Genomic DNA, 23,955 nt, shown 5'->3' with positions numbered 1-23,955 from the left:
CCTTGTATTAGAGATTTTTCTTTAACTTTGCAGCCAAAATCCTTAGTTTTGACCAAATTACTCTCATCAATAAGCTAACTCTCTTTATTGCTAATTGAACCAAAGTTTTATATAACATAGGTCAATAGATCTTTTTTAGATGCACCTCTTTAAGTAGAGGGACCTGCTAAATGACAGGCTCCTTCAACTGAAACTAATTTGCTCCATGCGTGTCCATGATGGTTTATTTAATGGATCGTAAATACCCCTTCATGTTGGGATAATGTGACAGCTCTTGAAGGAGGTGAGCCAAACTGGCATTGTAGGTTGTCAGATGTGCTGATAGCTGGCCTGCTGTGACCTTAAAGGAGTTCTGCCATTTGGTAAAATGTTATTCAGAACACATAACTGGCTTCATAAATTGAGAGATGTGCAATGTACTAGAACAGCTCCAGACCAAATCATCTAAGAAGCAGCTGGGGGTTGTGATGGAGAGGCTGTTGTGTACTTTCTAGGAGCTAGGATAAAGTGAACAGCTTTCCTAATATGTACCTAAATTTTAATGATTCAGTCTGTCCCAGGAACTAAATCACCATTTAAAAAAAGACTCCCACATAGTTCTTCCTTCCTGTAAATAAAGTAATCTATATCAGGCAGTTTACAATTAGAGACTGGTAGGGAATCAGAGCCTAGAAGGGACCAAGGACACCTTTTTCTGTTACAGAGAGACAAGTGATTATGTAGCTTGAGGTGCACCACTCTGCATCAAGCATAGGCAAAGCAAGGATACTGGACACCATGAGCTGCCATGGCTGGTACAGAGATTGGATCCATACTGTTGGCATCATTGTGCACCACACTATAGCCATCTAGCCAACTAAGCAAATCGGCCCCCACAATGAGAGATTACAGTCTATAAATTTGGGCATGAGCCTCGGGGTGGTTCAATATCAGGCCTTGGATTTGTTGCAGGAGTGAGGAACCATGGGTGGTTGGAGGGAATCAGCTCCAAGAGGGAACAGGTAGCCGAAGTGATCAGCAGGAAGGGATAGAGGCAGCTGGCATGTGGGAATGGGAGAATCAGGAATACTCCTCCCTGCTTTACATTCAGATACATATGGTGACCGTCCTGCCAGATAGGGCCATGTTGTGCTGTGCAAAGTCAGTGTGTGGCTTACAAAGCATTGGGACATTTGAAAACTTAAGTAAATCATGCTGTTCTTAAAATGTCCTCAAAATGGGTTCCTGCTGCAAGCTCGATGTAGCGTAATAGGTTAATGGAATAGTTATGGTAATGAGTGATGTAGACCATGATGTAATAGTGACATCAGCAGTCCATGTGCTAGACACTAGGGAGAGAAGATGGAACAGTGTACTCGTGAGAGACATATCTACTCTGTAACCTGTCTCATTTCTAGTGTTAATAAACCAGTTGAAGCAAGTACCAAAGTAAGACTAGAGTCTCTCCAGATAATTCCAGAAGCCAGCAGCCATGCCTACAGTATATGAAACACTCACCTACCTTATCCAATATGGGGCGCTGGTGTTCTTTTTTTATTCAGTCATGGGACAAAGGTGTTGCTGGCTAGGCCAGCATTTATTGCCCATCACTAATTGCCTTTGAGAAGGTGGTGGTGAGCTGCTTTCTTGAACTGCTGCATGTTGTCTAGGTACACACACAGTGCTGTTTGACCCAGCGACAGTGAAGGAGCAGTGACATATTTCCAAGTCAGGATGGTGAGTGGCTTTGATGGGATCTTCCAGGTGGTGGTGTTCCCATCTATCTGCTGCTCTTGTCCTTCTAAATGGTGGCGGTCATAGGTTTCAAAGGTGCTGTCTAAGGAGCCTTGCTGAATTCCTGCAGTAGATGGTACACATTGTAGATGGTACACACTGCTGCCACTGTGCACTGGTGGTGGAGGGAGTAAATGTTTGTGGGTGGGATGCCAATCAAGTGGGCTGCTTTTTCCTGGATGGGGTCAAGCATCTTGAATGTTGTGGGAGCTGCACTCACCCAGGCAAGTGGAGAGTATTCCATCACGTTCCTGACTTATGCCTTGTAGATGGTGGACACGCTTTGGGGAGTCAGGAGGTGAGTTATTCGCTGTAGGATTCCTAGTTTCTGACCTGCTCTTGTAGCCACAGTATTTATATGCCTAGTCCAGTTCAGTTTCTGGTCAATGGTAACCTGCAGGAAGTTGAGCGAGGGACTCAGCAATGGTAATGCCATTGAATGTCAAGGGGCAATGGTTAGGCTCTCTCCTGTTGGAGATGGTCCTTGCTGGCACTTGTGTGACACAAATATTACTTGTTACTTGTCAGCCCAAGCCGGGATATTGTCCAGGTCTTGCTGCATTTGGACATGGACTGCTTCAGTATCTCAGGAGCCGCAAATGGTACTGAACATTGTGCAATCATCAGCGGAGATCCCTACTTCTGACCTATAATGGGAGGGAGATCATTGATGAAGCAGCTGAAGATGTTTCTGTCTAGGATATTACCCTGAGGAACTGCTGCAGTGATGTCCTGAACTGAAATGAATGACTTCCAACAACCACGGCCATCTTTCTTTGTGCTAGGTATGACTCCAACCAGTGGAGAGTTTTCCCCCTAATTCCCATTGACTCCAGCTTTTCTAGGGCCCCTTGATGCCATACTTGGTAAAATGCGACCTTGATGTCAAGGGCAGTCACTCCCTCCTCACCTTTGGAGTTCAGTTCTTTTGTCCATGTTTGAACAAAGACTGTAATGAGGTCAGGAACTGACTAACCCTAACAAACACAAACTAAGCACCAGTGAGTGGGTTATTGCTAAGCAGTTGCCGCTTGATGGCACAGTTGATGACCCCTTCCGTTACTTTACTGATGATGGAGAGTAGACTGATGAGACAGTAATTGGCCGCGTTAGATTTGTCCTTTTTGTGTACAGGACATATCTGGGCAATGTTACACATTGACGGGTAGATGCCAATGTTGTAGCTGTACTGGAACAGCTTGGCTAGAGGTGCAGCAAATTCTGGAGCACAAGTCTTCAGTACTATTGCCGGAATATTGCCAGGACCCATAGCCTTTGCAGTATCCAGTGCTTTCAGCCATTTCTTGATATCGTGTGGAGTGATTCGAATTGGCTGAAGACTGGCGTCTGTGATGCTGGGGTCCTATGGAGAAGGCCGAGATGTATCATCCACTCGGCACCTTTGGCTGAAAATTTTTGCAAATGCTTCAGCCTTATCTTTTGCACTGATGTGATTGGCTCTCCCATCATTGAGGATGGAGATATTTGTGGTACTCGGTAGGAGGTTTCCTTGCCATGTTTGACGTGATGCCATGAGACTTTATGGAGTCCGGTGTCAATGTTGAGGACTCCCAGAGCAACTCTGTCCTGACTGTATACCACTGTGCTGCCACCTCTGCTGGGCCTTTCCTGCCGGTGGGACAGGACAGACCCAGGGATGGTGATGGTGGTGTCTGGGAGATTATCTGTAAGTTATGATTCCGTGAGAATGACCACATCAGGCTGTTGCTTGACTAGTCTGTGAGACATTTCTCCCAATTTTGGCATTAACTCCCAGATGTTAGTAAGGAGGACTTTGCAGGGTTGACGTGGCTGAGTTTGCCATTGCCGTTTCCCAGTGCTTAGGTCAGGTGGTCCAGTCAGTTTCATTTCTTATTGGCTTTCTAGCAGTTTGATACAAGGTTGACTTGCTTGGCCGTTTCAGAGGACATTTAAGAGCCAAACACATTTCTCTGGGTTTGGAGTCACATGTAGGCTAGACCAGGCCAGGACAGCAGATTCCCTTCTCTAAAGGGACATTAGTGATAATCATTTCATGGTCATAATTAGACTTTTAATTCCAGATTTTTATTGATTGAATTCAAATTCCACCATCTGCTGTGGTAGAACTCAATCCTGGGTCCCCAGAACCTGGGCCTCTGGATTACTAGTGCAGTGACAATACCACGATGCCACCGCCTCCGCCTTTCTGGGTAGAAAGATATGCGCACTTTCTGTCTGCCATTTTGGAGACTTAGATGGCTGTTGCATGGCTGGGCATGACCAAATTTCTAGGCTCAACAGTTAAAACCTTATCCTGGCACATCAGTTTGAACATATTTGGCCACAAATGTTGAAGGAGATGGACAATTTGTGTCAGTACCTGAGGCAAAGGCATATTTGCACTGTCTCCCTCTGCCTCTGTCTATGCTATGGAACAAGTATGTCATACGGAGTCATGCAGAGGAGTGGCCTGCTCGAGTCTATGGTACAGTGACTGTTACCATGGTGATGGGATTTTTCTTTCCAAACCTAAACTGTAAGTGCAATACAGTGGTTTAAAATGTAACCTTCTGCATCCTGAAGGCAGAACTACTTTGCCTCATAGTCTTAAATGCTATAAAAGATGATATCTTTGGACTTCGGTGCTGCTTCGTGCTCTCGTCGGGACTTGGAAAAATTTATTAATTTTGCTTCCAATCTCCACCCCTCCATCATTTTCAGATGGTCCATCTCTGACACTTCCCTTCCCTTCCTTGACCTCGCTGTCTCAATCTCTGGTGATAGACTGTCCACCAATATCCATTACAAGCCTACCGACTCCCACAGCTACCTTGACTACAGCTCCTCACACCCCGCTTCCTGTAAGGACTCCATCCCATTCTCTCAGTTCCTTTGCCTCCGTCGCATCTGTTCCGATGATGCTACATTCAAAAACAGTTCCTCCGACATGCCCTCCTTCTTCCTTAACCGAGGTTTACCACCCACGGTCGTTGACAGGGCCCTCAACCGCGTCCGGCCCATCTCCCGCGCATCTGCCCTCACGCCTTCTCCTCCCTCCCAGAAACATGATAGGGTCCCCCTTGTCCTCACTTATCACCCCACCAGCCTCCGCATTCAAAGGATCATCCTCCGCCATTTCCGCCAACTCCAGCATGATGCCACTACCAAACACATCTTCCCTTCACCCCCACTGTCGGCATTCCGTAGGGATCGTACCCTCCAGGACACCCTGGTCTACTCCTCCATCACCCCCTACTCCCCAACCCCCACCTATGGCACCACCCCATGCCCACGCAAAAGATGTAACACCTGCCCCTTCACTTCCTGTCTCCTCACCGTCCAGGGCCCAAATACTCCTTTCAAGTGAAGCAACATTTCACTTGCATTTCCCCCAACTTAGTCTACTGCATTCGTTGCTCCCAATGCGGTCTCCTCTACATTGGAGAGACCAAACGTAGACTGGGCGACCGCTTTGCAGAACACCTGCGGTCTGTCCGCAAGAATGACCCAAACCTCCCTGTCGCTTGCCATTTCAACACCCCACCCTGCTGTCTTGCCCACATGTCTGTCCTTGGCTTGCTGCATTGTTCCAGTGAAGCCCAACGCAAACTGGAGGAACAACACCTTATCTTCCGACTCGGCACTTTACAGCCTTCCAGACTGAATATTGAATTCAACAACTTTAGGTCTTGACCTCCCTCCTCCATCCCCACCCCCCTTCTGTTTCTTCCCCCTTCCTTTTGTTTTTTTCCAATAAATTATATAGATTTTTCTTTTTCCCTCCTATTTCCATTATTTTTAAATATTTTTAAATCTTTTATGCTCCCCCCCCACCCCCACTAGAGCTATACCTTGAGTGCCCTACCATCCATTCTTAATTAGCACATTCGTTTAGATAATATCACCAACTTCGACACCTATGTGTTCTTTTGTTCTGCCGTTTGTGACATCTTTTGATGATCTGCTCCTATCACTGCTTTTGCCTACAACCACACCACCCCCCTCCACTTCTCTCCCCTCCCCCCCACCACTCCCACCACCTTAAACCAGCTTATATTTCAACCCTTCCTGGGATTCACCTAGTTCTGTCGAAGGGTCATGAGGACTCGAAAGGTCAACTCTTTTCTTCTCCGCCGATGCTGCCAGACCTGCTGAGTTTTTCCAGGTAATTCTGTTTTTGTTTTGGATTTCCAGCATCTGCAGATTTTTGTTTTTATATCTTTGGACCTATTGGCATATTTTATTCATATCATGAGGTTTTTATTCATTCTTCACAAAGGCTGTTTTTAGGTAGCAGGAGTTTTGGCTTAGAAGTTCCTTGGAGTTGCTCCTGTTACACGAGTATTACTGCACCAGGAATGCAGTGGAACCCCCATTTCTGGATGTACATCTTCCTTCCCTATGAGATGATAAATGCTCCTTTATTGACATCAAAAAAGGGAATTCCTTCACTATTTCATGAAACTGCAAGAGAATTTTGTACAGCTTGCTGCTAGGTAGCTTCTTACTGAAAATTTGGAATATAAAGTAGGGCAACAGGTGACTGAGAGTTGTCTACTGTTGTACAAATATATTTATATTTAGGATTATGGGGCAAACCAATAGAAATCACGTCTCCCCAGTAACCTAACTGAGATCCCTAGACACCGACGACAGATCCTAAGAACATTGGTATGATGGCAATTATTCAGCAAATAATTCCAGAGATTTTGCCCTCAATATTGTACCTGGGTATTCATTCAACATGTTGATCATGGGTTTCATGGTATCTGTCCTGAAGTATCTTCCTCTAGTTTGAAGCTGTTTTCAATAATTCTAATCCTGCAGTTTAATTTGAAGTAATATTCTGGTTTAACATGCCTCAATAAGATATTTCCTCAAACACCCCCTTTTCGAGCTTAAAATCGCATGGGCTGCATTTTACAGCTCATCCCCTCCACCGGAAGGAAAGTCAGCTAGAAGCTGACTCACTCTGTGCAAGCCCAGCCCACAGCCATAATAAGCTGTGGCCGGGCTCAATTGACTCAAGTCGGACTTCTGCCCCTCACCATGAAGCCCTTGGGAGCTGCTGGCCAACCCAATTGGCCGGCAGCTCCAGCAGTCCTGGCAGCACCAAGGGGTCAGTATTGGGCTCTGCCAGGATTGCAACCAGTCCAAGCAAAAAGGCCAACCATACTATGACGTGGGCAGTGTATCGTTGGGGTCAATTGGCTTGTTAGCAAGCTCAATTGACCCTTAATAACTTATTTATTTACATATGGCAGGCAGGCTGCTGATTTTAGTGCTATGGAGGTGAGCTCAGGGGTAGGTGACAAGGTGGTGTGCTGGACACCCACCCTATTTAATGTCCCCCCCCACCAACACCCCCTGCCACCGCACCCCCACACCCCAACCCCCACCCGACCGCACCCCCTCAAAGAAACACACCTGGCAGGGACACATAAAATCCAGCTCCACGTTTTTCCAGGCCAGGATTTTCCATTCGTTGGGTGGGCTTGGCAGGGGCCTGCGATCAGCTCCGTACCACAATTTCACGCAGGAGGGCCAGTTAAGGCCTGCTCTGCATTGATCGCAAGTGATAGCGCTGAGCGCTACCTGTGCGGGCGTAGGAGGAGGGGGAGTCAGGTCCGGCGCATGCGTGTGAAAGAGCGCTTCGATCTGGCACAGAGCTGCCTCAGGGAGATTGAAGTGCTTTATTGCACAAAAAATAAAGATATTAAAAATTTAATGAAACAATGTCCCCTCATGAGACTGTGTCACATGAGATGGGACATGTTTTTATTTTTCAAAGAAAGTTTTTATTTCATTTGCATTTGCTTTAGGAAACCTCATCCCACTTATGGATGAGGTTTCCTAAAAAATGTAAAGGCCACTTGGCCTTTTCGCCTGGGGTGGGGCAGCATAAAATTCATGTTAATTATCTTGTTAATGGCCTTTATAGGCTTATCAATTATCGGTGGGCTTGCAGCGGACTCCGGCGCGTGCCTGCTAAATGAAACTTCACAACTTCACAATGACATCAGGACGCATGCCCGATGTTATCATGTGTCATTCTACATTCTAGCCTGTCGTTCTCCTGACACTAGGTGCAGAATATTCTGCGCGTCGGACGGGCGCCTGCGAGACTCGGACGAGCGTAAAATGACTCGCGATGACGTTGGGTGAGCATCCAGTGCTCACCCAGAGCATTAAGTGTAATCTGCCATTGTTCTACCCACATACATATCTGGTCCAACTCTGAGCTGCTTCTCCCTATTGCATTGCTTCTTTTTTAGTATTGCTTACTAATTTGATGACTTTGTATTCAGCTTCCAAATCTAGGGCATTTATGTAAATTAAAACACTTAGTGATTTGAGTCCTGAGCCCTGAGGTGCACAACTCAGTACTCTTCCCACTTTGACATAGCTCTTCTAATGAATACACATGCATTTCCAAACCTTCAACCAGACTCCAGTGCATTCTTTGGGTTGGCCCTGATTCTCCACAGTTTTGTATTTTAATTAATAGTTGTTAGTGGAACTTAGCCAAAAGACTTTGAAACATAAAAGCATAAGGACATAAATAATAAAAGAGCAGCAGTGGACCATACAGACTCTTGAGCCTGCTGTGCCATTTATAAGATCATGGGCAGGATATTTTGCTCATCGGGCGGGCATGCACCCAACCTGACCGAGTGTAAAATGACGCATGATATTTCGGTCGACAGGCGCAGGTGGGAGTCGGCAGCGCGCCCGCTGACAATTAAGCAGCCTATTTAGACCATTAAAGTCATAATAAAAAGAATTTTTTTGCTGCCTGACCAACCTTACTGTTGATAGGCAGGCGAATCGGCCATGCGGCCTTTGGATCTTTTCGAAACCTCATCCATGGGCAGGATGAGGTTTCGATCAGCGATTTTTAAAATAATAAAAATTTTTCAAACTAATTTCTAACATGTCCCAGCTCATGTAAGTCATATGAGGGGATATGTTTTTTTTTAACATTTTCAAATTCTTTATTTTTTATTTTAAAAATCTTCAGCTCCCTGAGGCAGCTCTATGCCCCAGGGAACTTTTACTGCACACACATTCGCAACCTTCCGCCTCCGCCCTCCTCCCCCCACGCCCTGGCAGCGCTGAGCGTTGCAGCATGTGATTCACGCTGGCTGACCGATCACAGGCAGTGGTCTGTTTTGTGGCCGTTCCTGCTCACCCCCGCCAATCCCACTTGATGACCGGAAAATCCTAGCCCATGACTGATCCTCGACTTCAACTCCACTTTTTTGCCTGATCCCCTTATACCTTCATTGCACCTACTGTAAGGCAAGTATATCCTTCCTTAGATATGGAGACCAAAGCTGCAGTATTCCAGGTGTGGTCTCGCCAAAGCTCCTTAAAATGGCAACAAGACTTCCTTACTCTTGTACTCTGATCCCCTTGCAAAAAAAGGCCAGCAGATCAATTGCCTTCCTAATTGTTTGCTATTATTTTTATTTGTTCATTGGATGTGGGCTTTGTGGGGTTGGCCAGCATTTGTTACCCACCCCTAATTGCCCTTGAGAAGGTGGTGGTGAGCTGCAGTCCATGTTATGTAGGTACAACAGTGTTTTTAGGAAGGGAGTTCCAGTTTTGAGCCAATGACAGTGAAGAATGGTGATATAGTTCCAAGTCAGGATGGTGTGTGGCTTGGAGGGGTACCTGCAGGTAATGTTGGCCCTATCCATCTGCTGCATTTGTTCTTCTAGGTGGTAGGAATCACGGTTTGGAAGATGCTGTTGAGGGAGGATAGTGTGCATCTTGTAGAACGTTCATTTAACCACTCAGCTGCATGTTAACTTTTTGAATTTCTTGGACAAGGACACCCAAATCTCTGTGAATGTCAACAATTAATAGTTTCTCACCATTCAAAAAATGTTTAGTTTTTCTATTCTTCCTACCAAAGTGCAGAACATTTCTGCATATTATCTGCCACCTTCTCACCCACTATTAGTATCTCTTTACAAAGCTTTGTGCCCTCCTTACAACTTACTTTTTCATATAACTTCGTATTGTCAGAAAGCCTGGATATATCACACTTGGACACTTCATTCAAGACATAATTGTAATTTACAAAATTGGCAATAGCTGAAGACCCAGCACTGATCCTTCGATAATTCACTAGTAACAGTCTGCCAACCCAAAATGATCCATTTATTGCTACTCTTTGTTATCAGTCCTCTGTTCGCTGCTGTTTACTAGGTTGCTATTATGCAGATAATCCTCAATCTTATCTAGGAATTCATTATATGGGGTCTCGTTTTTATTACTTGAGGATCATGGGGGAGAAATATGTACATATATTACCACTTCTATCTATCTGCCTAGACTATGCGGCAATCTTCATTGATATTAGTGGAGAACACTGTGCATGTTGTGCAGTTAGCAGCCTGCAGTGTTGCCTGTCCCTGGTGATGCTATACAGATTTGTCCCCTATAACTTAAAATCATAGAATTATGCAGCACAGAAAGAGGTCATTTTCCCCATTGTGCTATGCTGGCTCTTGAAAGGAGCTATCCAGTATGTACCACCCCAATGTCCCTTCTCCATGGCTTTGCATTTTTTCCTTTACATTGCTGAAAAAAGAGACACGCTGTCAAAACTTTTTGTCTTTTTTCTTCTTTATTCTTTCATGGGATTTATGTGTCACTGGCAAGGCCAGCATTTATTTCCCATCCCTAATTACCATTGAACTTCATGGCTTCTTAGGCATTTCAAAGGCAGTTAAGAGTCAGCCACATTGCTATGGGTCAGGAGCCACATCTAGGCCAGATCAGGTAAGGATGGAAGATTCCCTTCCCTAAATGGCATTAATGAATCAGATGGGTTTTTACAACAATCAAAGATTGTTTCATGGTCACCATTACTGAGACTAGCTCTATATAGGGCCCAAGCCATTTGCTCATTGCACAAGCTTGATATCAAAATAGGGCACATCAAAGCTATCCTCTAGGATAATGGCTACTCTGGTCAAATAGTTGCTCGCTGTATATCATGCAAACTCATGAATGGGCCTAAGGCCACCACTTTCAGTCCTGAAAAGTGCCCAGTCTACCTCAGATTACCCCAGAAGGGTAAGGTATCTCAAAACTTTGAGCAGCAAGTGAAGTTAGCTGTTACACATTCCTACAATGCAGTAGCAACACAAGTTATATTCTCCACTAACAAGATGCCGCCAAAAAGATGTTCTGCCGACCACACAAATAAGTGATGTGGTGTATGAATTTCACTGCCATTGTGGTGCCAGGTATGTAGGCTGTATGTCCCAATAACTGGAGAATCATATGAAATAGCAAGTCCCTTTGGCTATTCACAACAGGCAAAGTACTGACCAGTCCATGCTTGCAAAATTCAGAACATATTGTCCAACATTAGATGTAATTCTGTAATTGGACAACACTTGCCAAACAATCCTGACTGTGCTAAGAATTACACTGACAGCCCATTTAAGATTATCAGTCAGATTTGCAGTGTATCTCACTTATGGCTGCTAGATGTTACATATATTCACACACAGTACCCTGTCCATTAGAAGCAGAAATAACATGTCCACGCATTGTACCTTTTTCAACTTAACAAAAGCTTGGGGGAAAGCTATTCCCTGGTACATTCCCCATAGCACTGCCTTGCCCAACCAGAGTTTTCCTGCCTGGTTTGAATTTAAACAAAAGCTTGGCAGTTAACTGTTCACTGGTGCATTCTCCATGACAATGCTTCTATCAATCAAAGCCCACTTACAACCAGTCAGCACCTTCTTTTCATGCAGTATCAACTGTTGTTCCCTTTGAGATTTGGCACTCTTGGTGAATCTGTCCTGGTGAGTGCGAGATGAAAAGCTTGAACAGCATGTCTCTTTTTTCAGAAATACTCAAGTTCTGTACTACCAAGCGACTATTTTCCTTTATGAGTATATAACCGAGTCTCTTTGGAAAGTTACTAAAGGCTTAACATATGAGGAACGTTTGAGGTCTCTGGGTCTATACTCGATGGAGTTTAGAAGGATGAGGGAGGATCTGATTGAAACTTACAGAATACTGAAATCCCTGGATAATGTGGACATGGGAAAGATGTTTCCATTAGTAGGAGAGACTAGGACCCAAAGACACAGCCTCAGAGTAAAGGGAAGACCTTTTAGAACAGAGATGAGGAGAAACTTTTTTAGCCGGAGAGTGGTGAATCTATGGAAATCATTGCCGCAGAAGGCTGCGGAGGCCAGGTGATTGAATATATTTAAGACCGAGCTAGATAGGTTCTTGATTGGTAAGGGGATCAAAGGGTACGGGGAGAAGGCGGGAGAATGGGGTTGAGAAACTTATCAGCCATGATTGAATGGTGGAGCAGACTCGATGGGCTGGATGGCCTAATTTCTGCTCTTATGTCTTATGGTCTTATGGTCTTACTATTGAATCTGCTTCCAGGCATTGCATTCCAGATCAGAGCAATTTGCTGCATAAAAATATTCTCATTTTCCATGTGCTTTTTGCACCAGTTATCTAATGCTTCAGGATTACCACTTTTTTAAACATGAGGTAAAATAATTGCAGTGCCATATGTACTCCTGAAGTAGAGTGCACCTTGTGTGTTTGGTTAGTTAAATGCTAGGTCTTAACAAAGTCATTAATTTTTGGCACAGAAATACAGAAAACCACTTTACATCATTGCAATGGAATCTTACTTGTTCCTGTTGAGGATAGAATTTAATCCTGCACAAATAAATCGGGAATAGAAACACCTGCATGTGGATCAAAATTTATTTTCAGACATGAATGTAGCCTTTAATACAGCTTTAAAATCCAAAGGTTGGCAAAATTGGCCCAGAGTTGTTCTCGGGTCCCCAGCGGTGACATCTGTCATTATGCTATTATGTTTGTCCATTACAGTCAATGCGGGAAAACATTAGCCCTCAGAAATCTACAGTGCCGATCTTGTTAAATAAACAAGATTTTTAAAGTTGGTTGCAGTTATTTCTAAAGGCTAAAACTTATAAAAGCACCCTGATAGTGACACTTGCTCTTTAATTGGGTTTTGATTTTATGGTCAGAATTTTTCCTTCATTGGGCGTACTCGGCAGGAGCAGGTGGGGGGCAGTCGGGAAGCTGACCACCGCCCCCAAACGGCTCCACACCATGATTTCACCCAGGCGGGCCAATTAAGTTCTCACATGTACGTGAAAGAGCGCTTCAATCTCCCTGAGGCACGGAGCTGCCTCAGGCAGATTGAAGGGCCTTTTAAAAAAATTAATAAAGACAATAAAAATTTAATGAAACTTGTCGCCTCTTGTGACTGTGTCACATGAGGTGGGACATGTTTTTAAATTCAAAATAAAGTTTTTGTTTAATTTCTATTAGGTTTAGGAAACCTCATCCCATTCATGGATAAAGTTTCATAAAAAATGTAAAGGCCGCATGCCTTTTCGCCAGCCCACCAACCGTTTCGTTGAACGGGCAGCGTGAATTTCAAGTTAATTAGCTTGTTAATGGCATTAATAGGCCTTTCAATTATTGGCGGGCACGCAGCCAACTTTGGCATGTGCCCGCCGAACGAAATATCGTGCGAGTGCATGATGACGTCAGGACACATGACCAACGTCATCTCACGTCATATATTGCATGTCGGGTGCATCCCCGAACACCAAACGCAAAATTCTAGCTGATCAGGCTTCTGTGTAGGAGGATCATATTTATATAAACTAAAGCATGAAAGATATAAGATTGGAGATCATGCAAGAGCTTTCAAACTGGCAGAAATGCAATGCAGCAGAACCTCTGCATTTCTTGGGACTCAAACAAGGCGACCTGAGTCAAAGGTTACCGGGGGTGGGGCAGTGGTGGGGTTGAGGAGACAGGCAGAAAACTGGAGTTAAGGCCACAATCAGATCAGCCATGATCCTATTGAATATCAGAGCAGGCTCAAGGGGCTGAATGGCCTACTCCTGCTCCTTAAACAATAAAAACTTGGAAATAAGAGTACTAGTCCAAACTAGCATTCTATTTTAAGGTATACAAGACCGGTTCAGACCAGTGCACTTATTTCCCAGGTTTTACTGTTTTTTTCCTATACTCTTATATTCTTATGGGCTGAAATTTCCGGTCGGCGTGCGGAGGGTGGGCCCAACACGCCGATGCGTAAAATGTCACGCGATGATGTCAAGCGTGCGTCCCGCCATCATCGCACGCCATCACGATATTTCGTTCAGTGGGTATGAAGCCGACTCCAGTGCGAGTCCGCCGAAAGGTAAGCGGCCTATTAAAGCCATTAAGAAATCAATTGAGCCACTTGAGAACGATGCCCGTCCAACTTTAAGGTTGGCGGGCAGATGGAAAGTCCAAGCCGCCTTGCGTTTTTCAGGAAACCTCATCCACGAGCGGGATGAGATTTCCTGAAGTCTTTATTAAATAAATTAATTAATTTTCATAAATATAAAAACATGCTCCCACTCATCTGACATAGTCCCCCACTCATGTGACAATGTTAAACAAATAACTGTTTAAATAAATTTTAAAATCAGTATTTTAATTATTTTGATATCCATTCAATCTCCCTGAGGCAGCTCTGTGCCTCAGGGGGATTGTTGCGCTCTTTCACTTTGGCCCCAACTCTCCCTCCCCACCCTGCCTGCACAGGTAGTGCTGAGTGCTACTGGCCCCATATTATGCTGGGCGGGCCTTTATTGGCCCACCTGCGTAAAATGGTGGTGCGGAGCCGAACGTGGGCGGCGATCGGCTCCACACCCGCTCCCGCCCCCGCCCAGCCCAACCGCTATAGGAAATATCCTGGCCCATGTCCACCCCAGTAAAATAGCAAATCTTAGACGGCACCTCGAAAAGAACTGAGGAGCAACCAGACGGCAGTACCATTGGTCTGTGATTGGTTACCATCTGTCCTTATTTACTGTGTCCTTCACTAGGCCCAGAATGGGAAGTGCAGATCCCTCTCGTGGGTCCTGCTGAGCTTCACTAGGCTTTGAGTGGAATTCCTGAGGAAGGCCAATGACAACTCTCAGAAACACCACCTTGCTGGAACAATGCAATTGGGACTGACATTAGGACATTGCCCACCCCAAGATCACAATTTCCTGGTAGTTCATCAATGCAGTTGAAACCTGGGAGACCAGAGTGGCGCCTTAAATTATGGCCGTCCTTGTAGGAATACACTTGGTGTTCACACAATTTCTATCCTATGCAATAATTTCACCCCATTCAGACTGGGCAAAACAAACCTGAGAAACTTTGTACAAAGCAAGATCCCACAAACACAACAAGATGAATAATGGTTGTTCTAATTTTGATTGCACTGGTTGAGGGAGGAATGTTGGCCAGGATGCAAACAGAACTTCCTGTTGTTCCGTAAATAATAACAAAAAGATGTTTAACATCTACCTGAGATACCAGAACAGGCAGAAGGGTCTCAGGTTAATGTTTCTTTCAGAGATTAGTATCTTTGATATTGCAGTATTCCTTCAGCGTTGCACTGAAATGTCTTTTGGGAACTTATTATTTGAAAGAAGAATCGAAGCAAACTCATTAGCAGTAGAAAAAGGGCTTAGGTGACCTTTTACTGTTCATGAGTGAGTAGAAACTCTTCATTTGTTTTTTATAGTTTTCAAAAAAATGTCAATACAGTTAATGTACAGAAATTTAAACATTGGGGTGGATTTTACACTCCCCTGCCATTTGGTGTTAAGGTAGGGAGGGGCATGTAAAATCCAGGGGCACGTAAAATCCAGCATTGCAATTTTACCACCCATGTTGGGTGGTGCCAGGCAGTCCAACTGCCAGTGGGCCATGTTAAAACTTAGGCTGAAAGAAAAACATTAATGCCAAGAATAACATAATTTAATCTGCCATGCTAACTAACTCCCTAACATGTGCCGTATGACCTTCGACCTTCAAACTCCGCCCACCCCCCCCACCCCCCCCTCCCCCCCCCAGGTCAGGTGCCCCCATATGCAGTATAGTGTACCTTACAGTATCTTATCCGAGTACCGTATAGTAGCTAATACTCAAGTCCAGGCTTGAGTATATAATCAGCTATCATCATGACAGGCCAATTGAGGCTTTTACCTGGACAATTAATGCCCACTTAAGGGGATCGCACCACTGCTGGGGTTTAACCAATGGCAGGAGAAGCCCACACCAAGCGGCCACCCCTGGCAGGTTTCCCTGTGCGGGCTGATGATAGGCAGGGAGTGGCTCTCCTTAACTGGCTCCCCAGGTCCATTGGAGGAACTCCTGAAGGCATTACCCCACCTCCACCAGCCCCCCTCCTCCATGGCCTCTCAACCCCTGGTACCTCACCCCCCTTTTCGAGACCTCCAAACAGTTCCCAAATAGCAATCCAGCACTGAACGCTTCTTCATCATCCAAGTGTAGTACCGACGTGGCCACCAGTCCTGATGGCACAGCCGGTACCGAAGAGCTGCTGGTATTTGAGGCGGGACTTCCTGTCCCTGAGAGGTAGAAATCTGGTCTTAACATCTAGTTGGCTGTTAAATGGCTTCAGAGCAGCCGTTCTTCTGTTGGGTGGGCTCCTCTGCACCCCCCCACCTACCCCCCACGCACCAACTGACCTTTTAGCCGTGGGGCCGGGGGAGTCTGTGACCATCTAGCTCTGTAAAATCCAGTTCACTATGTTTGCTTTGATTGGATTGAGTTATGCATTGTTCAGCATAGAGTTTCGAATCTTTTCATGTAGCACCCTTAACTCTAATGCTAATTTTTCCTCTTTTTGATTTTAAAGAACCTGGCCTACACAGACAATTAGTGTTCATTCAGCGACCCCTAAACACAGCTGTACTGGAAGGAAGAGATGGAGTTATGGAATGTTGTGTTTCTGGATTTCCAACACCTACAATCACATGGAAAAATGGGGATGGGCTCATTCAGACCAGGTAATTCTGCCTGTTACTTCTTCTTGCAGCCTCTAGTTCAACAATCAATGAAATCTATTCGGATCTGTCTAAAGAAATAAAATCACGACCATGTCATAGTTGACATTTAAGTGGTTCTCTTTGCAATCAGTAAAGAATAAAGGACAACTTCTGTTCAAACAGTTTTGATATATTGAGCTTACTATTCATTACACCTTCATCTTCAGCTATGTACTATTTCCTCATACTGAGCCAGGGTTGCTGCAGAATGTATCAGAATGTTGCAAATTTCTAACTAGCCTATTGATACTCATAGTCTAATTTCTCAAACCCTTTTTGTGCTCCTGGCAGCCATCATAAGCACATGTGTGAGGCATTTATCCTTGTTACTGTTTCTCTCCAGCTGCACTCCTTGAGGCACATGCTACTGCACATGCAGAATATAAGCCGATTCCAGCAACAATAATCACAAAACACAGAATGGACCAATTACAAAACAAAGAATGGAAATCTATTACTGCAGCTTTGGAGAATTTGATAAGTAAAACATGGTCATTGACAATTTAGATGCAACATTTGGCTCTTTGTAATTCAGCATCCTAACAGTCAATGCAAGTGATATTGTGAAGGCTCATAATGACTCGCTCAGCCTCTTTGCAATTCATTTGGTGCTAGCATATACACAATGTATAGCAAAATTAAATAATCTATACATGATAACCAAGTAGCTTATAGAGACCTGACGTTTCAAAGGTTTCAATTCCTGTTGCCATCACTCTCAGAATAGTAATTTTCATGTAGACCACTTTTAGTACAATTGCATTGAACAAAACTATATGATTGGTCAGATGTAGATGAGACTTGCGCAGATCAAAATATTTGAAACGTGAGATATTCCATACACTGTAAAAAAATTAAAATTCCAATTTCCTATTAACTATCACTTCAACTGCAGTGCAAATTTACCTTTGGCTCAATAAATAAAAAAAGATTCACGTAACTCACACACATTTTAAACTGACTTAACACCACTGTTAAAATAGCAAACAAAGCAATTTTGCAGCAGCATGTGAAATGGGGAGATGGCGATGTAGTGGTAATGCCACAAGAGTAATAATCTAGAGATTCAGGCTAATGCCCTGCAAACACGAGTTTAAACCCTACCATTGAAGCTAGTAGAATTTAAATTTAATTAAATAAATTTGGAACATGAAGCTAGTTGCAGTAGTGGTGATCATGAAACTATCATCGATTGTTACAAAAACCCATCTGGTTCATTTAGGGAAGGAAATTGGCCATCTTTACTCGATGTGGCCTATATGTGACTCTGGACACTCAGCAATGTGGCTGTCTCTTCACTGCCCTCAGAAACTCTTAAATGCCCACTGAAATAGCCTAGCAAGCCACTCAGTTCAAGACAATTCGGAATGGGCAACAAATGCTGTCCTTGCCAATTGCATGAAAGAATAAAAAATATGTATTTGTATAATTATAATACAGTGTAATTGTCAGGCTCAAATTCAGAAACAGCCAGGGGAGCCTGCTCAGAAAACTCTGCTCAACCTCCACCATGGTGGGCAGTACAGTAACATTTTTTTCATCGTAGAATCACAGACAGGTATTGCATAGAAACAGAGATAAAAACAAAAAAACTGCGGATGCTGGAAATCCAAAACAAAAACAGAAATACCTGGAAAAACCCAGAAGGTCTGGCAGCATCAGCGGAGAAGAACAAAGCCGACGTTTCGAGTCCTCATGACCCTTTAACAGAACTAAGTAAAAATAGGAGAGGGGTGAAATATAAGATGGTTTAAGGTGGGGGGGGGGGGGGGTTCTGCCCATACCACCCTTTCAGACAATGAGTTTCAGACTACCTTCAAATTCTTCTACCAATTACTTTAAATATATGCCCCCTAGTTATTTATCTCTCAGCAAAGAGAAATATCTCCTTCCTGCCCACTCTATCTAGGCCCGTCATAATTTTATACCCTTCAACTAACTCTCCTCTTCACCTCCTCTATTCCAAATAAAACAAATTTATACACTTATGGGATGTTGCCATCACTGATAAGACTTTGCCAATCCCTAATTAACCTGGAGAAGGTAACAACCATCAATTTAACCAATCGTTTGCTTTCTTTTTTGATATAGTATTTAACAATCCTTACATCCTTTCAACTGTCAGAATGCTGTCTCTTTCCTTTCTGAAGCCCGTTTGACCACTTTCTTCCATTTATTAATACCTGACTTCTAAAGAAGTCTTGTCAGGTTTATTTCACTAATTCTAATTGTGTGGCAGAAAAGCCTTAGCTCTTTCCAACCTCACCAATTCCTTTTGTCATCCTAAGTGTCAAAAGAAAAAGATTTTGCTGCCAGGTTTCTGCAGCCACTGCTGATGAAATGAAGGCAAACTGCAGATGTGCAGAAACAAGGCCGTGCTTTTCTAGCCTTGCCCGCCACTGGTATCTTAATGTCCCGCCAAAAGTCAATGGACTTTGCCTGACCCGCCGCATCCCCCAAGGTGGTTCCCACCATAGCGGGGCTGGAAAATCCCAGCCTAAGTCTCTTCCTCGTGAAACCAGCAGAATGGCAGGGCAGGGTGTGACGTATAGAAAATCTAAAATTGCACTTCATCAATCAGTAGTCCCATTTGTTTGTGCTCTCATAGATTCAGCAGATTACGCTTATTCACATAATTCTTTGACTCAAAACCTCTAGTTGAGTTAGTTTACTACTGATATTCTTGTGAACTGTCCTGATAAATTGCAAGTCTGAAAGCTTCGACAACATGTCTCTTTTTTCAGCAATACCCAGTATATATATCTCTTGTTCTTCAATTCCTAACAGTGGACAATTTTAATTGCTTCAGGTCCAAAAAATATTCATTGCTGGCTGGAAGTAATTTGCTCATCAAAAGTGTAACTGAACAAGATGCCGGGTTTTATACATGTATTGCCAACTTTGAGAATAAGACAGTCGGTGCTTCAGCGGAGCTCACTGTACTGGGTAAGTTTAACCTTATGATTTAACCAATAACAGTGTCGCTTAGCATGACTCCATTAAAAAAAACTGAACCTTTTAGGCAACTATCTTTCAACTATGTTCTGATAATTGTATTCATGTCCATTAGCAAATGGTCAACTCGATTGTGTAGCAATTAAGCTACAGAGATTTCAGTAAGACATAAAGGTGACAGTTGAAAATTATTATGCTATGACCACTTGAACAGTAAAAGGAACTGAATAGATGGTGATAGATTTTTGCCTACCAAACTTGGATTTTATCCTTGAGACCATTTTGAACTAATACTAAGATGGTGATTACAGGTTTGTCACTCGTGATGATTGTGACAGGAGAAATTATGAGTAATTGAGTAATATTGAAGAATATTGGCAAAACAGTGACTGCAAACCTTAACCCAATATCTGGTAAATCTGGTAGAAATATTTAATCAGTGTACATTTGAAAAGTGTACATTGGCAAAATAGAGGCAGACAGTATATCTCATTTGTAAAAGCTTTTACTGCCGCATTCGTTGAGGTCAAACCTTTATAAGAAAGGCAAAGCTGCAACTTAAGTTTTTAATGCTGAATTGCAACAAACTGGGATTGATTTTCGTCTTTACCCCTGGGCTATGCACAAAAAGGAAAATCAGGAATGGAGGATCATATACCCATAAGGAAAGCCACCTGATTTTTCTCCCATTTAACTTAATTGAAATGCTCCATTATAAGTGTGCAACCTCCTCATCAGCTTCATTCTGGCAAATCTTAATGCCCAGGTGGTAATGATGAAAATTTCCCTTTGTGTCACACTACAGTAGTGGAGTAGACCACTAACTCTGCCTTGGAATGACAATACCAAAGCTTACTTTAAACATGATAGTCCTGGCCATGCCTATGTTAGAAACACTAAAGTCCACCTTTATTGAAGGTGGGTGAGGAGGAAGTTAAGCTAACTCATTCACATGTGTGTTCAATGGCCTGGAAGAAGGCCATTTCCCCAAATATTTCTGAAAAACAATTGTGAAAAGCCTGTGAAGGTATTTATGTTATCATTTTTTAGAAATTGAAGCTTTTGAGAAGTGAACTTTTATGATATCTTGTGCTGTTCATGTCACCGCCTTGTATTAGAGCATACGCCTTTTAAGTACATTCCTGGTACTAATTCTTAAAAATGAGAAACCAATGTTTAGCTCATTGGAAAAAGGGGGAAAGAAGCCCCAAATTTCCAAATTTTAAAGGGATCATGCCTGCAAGAAAGATGTAAACGTGAGGGGCCATATGGTCTACTCTTGATCCTATTTCTATGCTTTTATACAACATGGCATAAATTCTGTCAAAATTATGCATCACATTGCTTGCATATAACATTATTTAATGCAATGGGGATTTAGGGTGAACTTTGAAAATGGATAAGAAATCAGATGAAAGGGAGTAAACAGTGAGTACTCCTTAAAGGAATTATATTTGGATGTGGGAAAATGTCAAGTGAGACAACAAGTTCCCCAAATCTGCACAATACATAACCCAGCTGAAAGGACTGGAAACCTGTCCCAATGCTGTCATGCTTTCAGCCACCCGTGGATGAGGTTTCATGATAAATGCGAAGGCCGCCTGGGCTCTTCGCCTGCTTTAAGGTTGGACAGGCAGCTCTGTTAAATCTGTTAATTGATATTTAAGTGGCCTTAATAGACCTTTGACAGTTTGGCGGGCGTGCAGCCGACTAGTGCGTACCCGCCGCACTGAAGATCTGAATGACGTGCGGTGATGTCGGGACACACGCCTGACGTCACCGTGCACCATTTTACGTGTTGGTGAGCAGGGCCTGCCCCTGCTCGCTGACCAGAAGATTCAAGCCTATGTGTACTTTGATACATATACTTTGATATACTATGTATATTTGGACGAATACAGGACTAAATTTGGCTCCAATGCAATCAACAGTTGAATAGTTAGTGGATAATTACTGCCCCAGCTCATCCGTGAAAATGAGTACTTAGGGTTTGTCTGGCATCCGTGTAATTCTGTCACAATATATTGGCCTAGATCTTCCAGTCTCCAGATCGTCGGGGACCAGACGTATGACCCAAGATATGTGTTCCAAAGCGCTGACCTCCGTGGGAACTGCCTGAGAAGCTTAAGCTTCCAACGGGCAATTCCCCTGCTCCCCGTGACCCTTCACAAAAATCTGACTGAGCTAGTTGGAGGCTTGAGTGGTTCTGTGGGACTTACCTGAATAGTTATCCAAGAAATGTTAAATAGAAAAAACCTAGTGCAACTCCCGGATAATTATTGAACTGACCAACCAATCACTCACATTGACCCCCTGCCTTGACCACTCAATCACTCTCTCCCTGACACCCTGACTACCCCCCAACTACACCCCAGACCCAACCCGACTAACCCCCGATCGCCATAACCCCCGACCACTCAACCACCCCCAATGACCAAACCTGACCATACCCTACCACACAGCTATCCCGCTGGCCCGACCTGACTAGCCCCCGACCTGATTACCCCTCCTGATCCAACCAACCTACCCACCTCACAATAGTACACCTCACTCACTTGCTACCTACCCACCTACCACCCTACCCACCTACCGCCCTACCCACCTGCCACTTCACCCACCTGCCACCGTATGACCTCACCATCTGCCAATCATCCACCCCAATCATCTATCATCTTACTTCACCCATCCTACCCATTTACCACACCCATCTATCTACCCTACCACTCCACCCATTCACTAATATTCACCTATTCAACCATTCATTGATGCTCAAACTAAACATTTAAACTTACCATACAGCAGCTCGTGTTGTAAAAAGAAGGCATATGCTGTCTTACCCTAAACTCCACAGTGCTGCGATGGAGCTTTTTGATGGATGCTGTGCACTGCATTTCTGGAGAAGCCGGGTTCTGGAGGCCAGGCAAGAAATACGGAGCAGCATTGGGGGTGGAAAAGTTTGAGCAGTGTGGCAATCTATCGATGATTGCCAGTCCGCGGAAGACCTGGGCCACTAATTATCACAGCTTGTATTTTTATAGCCCCTTTAATATAATAATATTCCCCAAGGCACTTCACAGGAGAGTTCTCAAACAAAATTTGTCACAGAGCCACCTGAGCAGATATTAAAACAAATGACCAAAAGCTTGGTTAAAGAGATAGGTTTTAAGGAGTGCCTTTAAGTGGGAAAAGAGAAGTGTAGATGTTTAGAGAGAGAATTCCAGAGCATGAGGCATAGGCAGCTGAAGAGACTACCACCAAAGGTCGAGCATGAAAATGAGGGCTGTCCAAGTGGCCAGTAATGGAGGAGAGCAGAGATCTCAGACCATTGCAGTGCTTGAGGAGCTGACAGAGATAGAGAGGCATGGGTCCGTGGAGGGAACTGATAACAACTATGGTAACTTTAAAATTGCCCAATGTAGGTCAGCAAGCGCAGGGGTGATGGGTGAACAGGACTTGTAATCTCAGATGCAGAGGAAAGAAAACAGGAGTCATCAGTTATTCTTTAAATAAGTCACTTCTCCTGTTGAAGGTTGGAAACTATTATTAATTTATTAGATTATACACACTCTGTTGATTCATGATGTACATAAGAGTACTATATGTGTATTATATCGTCATCATCATTCAATTGCTACACACTTCACTATGATGAATTTCTAGCTTGTCCAATCTTCACATATTTCATGTTGGATGATATGTAGCTTGTACTGATCAGCTATAGCTATGTATTAGCGGCTATTGAATTCTATTCTGATACTTTCTGAAAAATTGCTTGTTACTGCATTGAGCCTTCTCTTATTCTTTTTTTCTTCATTCATGGGATGTGAGCTTCGCTGGCTGGGCCAGAATTTATTGCTCATCCCTAGTTGCCCTTGAGAAGGTGGTGGTGAGCTGCCTTCTTGAACCACTGCAGTCTATGTGGTGTAGGTACACCCACAGTGCTGTTAGGAAGGGATTTCTAGAATTTTGACCCAGCAACAGTGAAGGAACGGTGATGTATTTCCAAGTCAGGATGGTGAGTGACTTGGAAGGCTACTTCCAGGTGGTGGTGTTCCCATTTATCTGCTGCCCTTGTCCTTCTAGATGGTAATGGTTGTGGGTTTGGAAGGTGCTGTCTAAGGAGCCTTGGTGAATTCTTGCACTGCATCTTGTAGATGATACACCCTGCTGCTACTGTGTGTCAATGGTGGAGGGAGTGAATGTTTGTTGATGGTGCCAATCAAGCGGGCTGCTTTGTTCTAACATAAGAACATAAGAGCATAAGAAATAGGAGCAGGAGTAGGCCCCTTAAGCCTGCCCC

General features: G+C 43.8%; 1 protein-coding gene across 1 annotated transcript in view; it reads left to right on the top strand.

Annotated features, from left to right (window-relative positions):
* The window catches only part of dcc (DCC netrin 1 receptor), a gene marked incomplete at its 5' end in the record, with an annotated part of 933,706 nt that overhangs the window by 281,288 nt on the left and 628,463 nt on the right, over positions 1 to 23,955 (top strand). The window contains 2 exons of the mRNA XM_041183487.1: positions 16,511 to 16,661; positions 19,510 to 19,646. Coding sequence (XP_041039421.1) covers positions 16,511 to 16,661; positions 19,510 to 19,646 — 288 coding nt within the window. The remainder of the gene's footprint in view (positions 1 to 16,510; positions 16,662 to 19,509; positions 19,647 to 23,955) is intronic.

Source organism: Carcharodon carcharias, chromosome 1 (genome assembly GCF_017639515.1).
Source record: "Carcharodon carcharias isolate sCarCar2 chromosome 1, sCarCar2.pri, whole genome shotgun sequence".
NCBI lineage: Eukaryota > Metazoa > Chordata > Chondrichthyes > Lamniformes > Lamnidae > Carcharodon > Carcharodon carcharias.
This window is presented reverse-complemented; position numbering and strand designations above follow the sequence as displayed.